Raw genomic sequence first — 4,170 nt, 5'->3', positions numbered from 1 at the left:
TTCTCATCAGTGTAGGGGACTCAGCCGGATCCTGGTCTGTGTATTTTCTTCGGTTCTGGTTCGGTTCTGGGAGCGTTAATAGAGCTTTTAGGGCGCAACAGCAGCAGTCGGTGAACCCTGAAGGAATTCAGGCGGGTTAAAGCTGAGCTGGAGCTGCTGAGCCACAGTCAGCGGAGCGTCTGGAGGGGAGGAACCGCCGGAGATGTGGGGACCGCAGGTCCAACAGGGACGGGATGCTGCAGAAGACGGGCACAGAGACATGGACGCCGCTTTCAGCCTCTTGGTCCAGCCGCACAGATCAGGTTTGTCTGTTTTCATAGCAGCTGTTTGGTTCTGTTGGAGATGCTGAGTTAGTATTACCATGTGAAGCCTTTGTTTTGTATCTCAGCTTAGCGGGATGTTTGTTTATTTCGAACTTCATCATCTTTGACTCCCGACATTTGGGGATTGAAATGAACATTTTGATCCGACCATGTGTCACTTGGAGCCCGACAGAAGGACGTTTCCTTCCCGCTTTGACAACCGATGATTTACAGTCATTTTCTTGGATCTATTTTCAGGCTGCTGGAGGGAAATGTGGTCATCTGAGTCCAGTAAACAGTATCTTACATCAGGATGACAGAGGTTTACCTTCTGCTTCTAATCTGGCATAATTTATAGTAAACTGGCAAAATTATGATGCATCAGAACCAAAGGCATAAAATCCATTGTGTTGTCAGGCATTGGGGATCAGGGATCAATTAAACTAATTTGTGTATTTTTATAATATAAGCTTTTACCTATGGATTCATCAAAATAGTTAAAACATATATTGATCTAACTATAGATGTTTGTGTGTGTATATACATATATATATATAATTTTGCATTTAAAACGGAACATATTTCTGTAAATATGAACTCCTCCTACACTGCATTGAGTTGAGCAGAAAGGACTGAGCTGTTCACATGTTGATGTTAGAAGGAAGTTTTTATTGTATTTTAGGGAATAAAATGCTAAGAATTTTATTTGCATTTAAATCTATTTCTAATGTATAAAAACATCTTAAATGGTTAAATTAAAATCTGCACAATGTGCCAACTCTTTTATCCAATTAATCGTCAGAATAATAAATAGGAAAATCAAATTATTCAAATAATCATTAGTTGCAACAAAACTTTTAACTACTTGGACAAGCTAATGTTTAATGCTCTTTCTTCTGAGCAGAATGTTTTGATGAACGTCTCGAAATTTTCTGTATAAATAAATTTACTCAGCTACCGATTTTATTTTGAAGTCTTAGTTTAGTCCTTCAGTTTTGAATTCTGTTTTCTAAACTTTTTCACATTGTTTGTGTGTTTTCTGTAGATGTTCAGGAGAGGCTGCTGGTTAAAGAAGAAGCTAATGAAGAGCCGAGTCCTGGTGGAGACCAGCAGGACGCAGAGCGTCTTCACGTCAAGGAGGAAGAGGAGGAAATCTGGAGCAGCCCAGAGGATGAAGAGCTCAGTGTGAAGGAGGAGTCCGATCCCACCAGGTTTCCACTGACTGTGGTTCTTATGAAGAGTGAGGATGAAGAAGATAAACCTCTGTTCTCACAGCTTCATCAGCCAGGAGACGGAGATCTTCCAACCAGCAGCTCAGCTGGCCAGATGAAAGCAGATGAAGAGGACGGTGGAGGAGCAGAGTCCAGCAGGAACCCAGACCTGCACGCTGCTGGAGACACTTCCAGCTCTTCAGAGACGGAGGTCAGTGAGGATGAAGAGGAGGATGATGTGAACCGTCCTGGTTCTCATCTGAATCCCCCACCAGACTCCAGCTCTGAAACCGAGGATAGTGAGAACGACTGGAAAGAAACTAGAGCTGCAGAGTCAGGAGGAAACGCCGCCAACAAGTCGCTGAGCTGCTCCAAGTGCAGTCAACAGTTCAACAAGAGACACACAACCTGTCCTTCAAAAGCAAGACCTACAGGCTGTTTGGTTGGCAAGAAAAGTGTTAGAGAGAAGAAAACTGTTGAGTCGCTGAGGAACATCCAGACAGGGGTTAAATGTTTTACCTGTGACGACTGTGGTAAAAGTTTTAACTGGAAAAACAACATAAACGTTCACATGAGAATCCACTCTGGAGAGAAACCGTTTGGTTGTGACATCTGTGGCAGAAGATTCAGCCAAAAGTCCCATTTAAACATTCACACCAGGATCCACACAGGAGAGAAACCGTTCAGTTGTGATGTTTGTGAACAAAGATTCAGTGATAAGTCCCATTTAAACAAACACATGAGGATTCACACGGGGGAAAAACCTTTAGGTTGTGACATTTGTGGACAACGCTTTAGTGACAAGACAAGTTTAAACAGACATATGAGAATCCACACAGGAGACAAACCGTTTGGTTGTGATTCCTGTGGACAAAGATTCAGTGATAAGTCGACCTTAAAGAAACACATCAGGATCCACACAGGAGAGAAGCCATTTGGTTGTTACACCTGTGGGAAAAAATTCAGCCTAAAGGGAAGTTTAAAAACACACATGAGAATCCACACTGGAGAAAAACCTTTTGGTTGTGATGTCTGTGGTCAGAGATTTCGCCAGTTGTCTAATTTAAATGCACACAGCAGGATCCACACTGGAGAGAAACCATTTGGCTGTGCTGTTTGTGGAGAAACATTTACCCAGACGTCCCATTTTAACCGACACATGAGAATTCACACAGGAGGGGAATAATCAGGCAGTAAAAGTGTTCCTACCTGAAGGACTGTAATATATTTGATTTTTCTATGAACCATGAATGTTTTAACTTAGTGTTTAAAATGTACATTACTGTTGTGATAAGCTCTTTGTTTCACTTAGTTTATTTAAGTTGTTATAAAAGCATCCATGATTAATTGTAGCAATAGATTTTATTTGAGTAACATTTCAAATGTTAAAAATAAAATACAGAAGGCTTAGTTTTTATACATTTAAATATGGCTACATTTAATTTATTTTTAAATTATGGCTCACATCAGGATCGAAACATTTTCTCAGATATATTAAAGTGATGTTACAAAAACTTAAAGATGCTTCATTGTAACTTTAGACATCCATTCATTATGGATGAATGAATGGTTTTTGCATAAGCTCCTGCTAATGGTGTTAGCTGTAGCAATTTGTGTTATCTTAAATATAAAGTTTTACTATTGAATATTAAAACTTTGCTCCATAAACTAACTAAAGTCTACAAAGTCAACCGTGCTTATTGGCATCAATTCTTTGTATTCCAGTGTTTCTCAGTTGTCTTCTTTGCTTTTCTGTCATCATATCCTCGCCTTCGTAGCACAAAATGTTTTTGGCTGAGAAGTTGACATTGATGCTGCTCTGCCATGCAGCTCGGCTGAAGGAATGCTATCAAGTTAATAACTTAAGATGTTTGTTGTTTATATTTATGAACAGAACTGTATACATATTGTAGCCCAAATTGGACTCTGTTTGGACCATTTCTCTTTGCTGTTCTGGTATGGCCACACCATCTTTATTTCTGTATCAACTGACTCTGCTTAAGGATGATCATTATGGCCCTCTGCTGGATGGAGGCTAAACTACAACACTGATGAAAGTAAGTCAGGGGTCCTCAAGGGCCACAGTCCTGCAGTTTTTAGATGAGCCACAGGTACAAAACACTGGAATGAAATGGCTTAATTACCTCCTCCATGTGTAGATCAGTTCTCCAGAGTCCTGCTAATGACCTAATTATTCTATTCAGTTGGTGCAAGAGAGGCACATCTAAAAGTTGCGGGGCAGTGGCCCTCCAGGACTGGAGTTTGACACTTGTGATCTAAGTGGATGTTGTTAATCAAATGGAACTAATTTAAATCTAATAAAACATTGATTGACAATCGTAAGTAGATCAGTTGTTTGCATCCCCGTGTGTGTGTGTTGTTGGTCTCTTGTAGGCACTTTATGAAATAATAACATAGTTTTACATCTGAATAAACTATTCACAGAAACATTAAAAACAAGTAAATGTTTAATTTCAAGGCATAATATTATTTATCCAGCTGAAATTCAGCCCCGTACCTCCAACTAGGATGGACTGATGGGGTTGGTATCTTGTTAAACTGGATAACAGGAGAGTAAGTAAAGGCCAAGTCTGCTTTCACAGATGATTATTACACAGACCCCAAAGTTTCTAATCTAGAGAATATATCTCTAGTCA

At 39.9% G+C, this 4,170-nt stretch overlaps 1 protein-coding gene across 1 annotated transcript; it reads left to right on the top strand.

Annotated features, from left to right (window-relative positions):
- Window positions 1-2: 2 nt before the first annotated feature.
- LOC103468086 (uncharacterized) lies at window positions 3-3,854 on the top strand. Its single transcript, XM_008414940.3, has 2 exons — window positions 3-302; window positions 1,348-3,854. Exons 1-2 carry the CDS (start codon window positions 203-205, stop codon window positions 2,697-2,699), a joined length of 1,452 nt encoding a protein of 483 aa, XP_008413162.1. The 5' UTR covers window positions 3-202; the 3' UTR covers window positions 2,700-3,854.
- The last annotated feature ends 316 nt before the right edge of the window (window positions 3,855-4,170 follow it).

Source organism: Poecilia reticulata, chromosome 7 (genome assembly GCF_904066995.2).
Source record: "Poecilia reticulata chromosome 7, P_reticulata-male-v2, whole genome shotgun sequence".
Classification (NCBI taxonomy): domain Eukaryota; kingdom Metazoa; phylum Chordata; class Actinopteri; order Cyprinodontiformes; family Poeciliidae; genus Poecilia; species Poecilia reticulata.
The sequence above is the reverse complement of the archived record's forward strand: the minus strand, read 5'-3'. Positions and strand labels throughout refer to the sequence as shown.

What these genes read in the sequence shown, in the direction of transcription:
- LOC103468086 (XM_008414940.3), top strand. Translation starts at nt 203, where the DNA reads ATGTGGGGACCGCAGGTCCAACAGGGACGGGATGCTGCAGAAGACGGG. An exon ending in GGTCCAGCCGCACAGATCAG is followed by an intron (nt 303 to 1,347) that starts GTTTGTCTGTTT and finishes TGTTTTCTGTAG; the next exon opens with ATGTTCAGGAGAGGCTGCTG.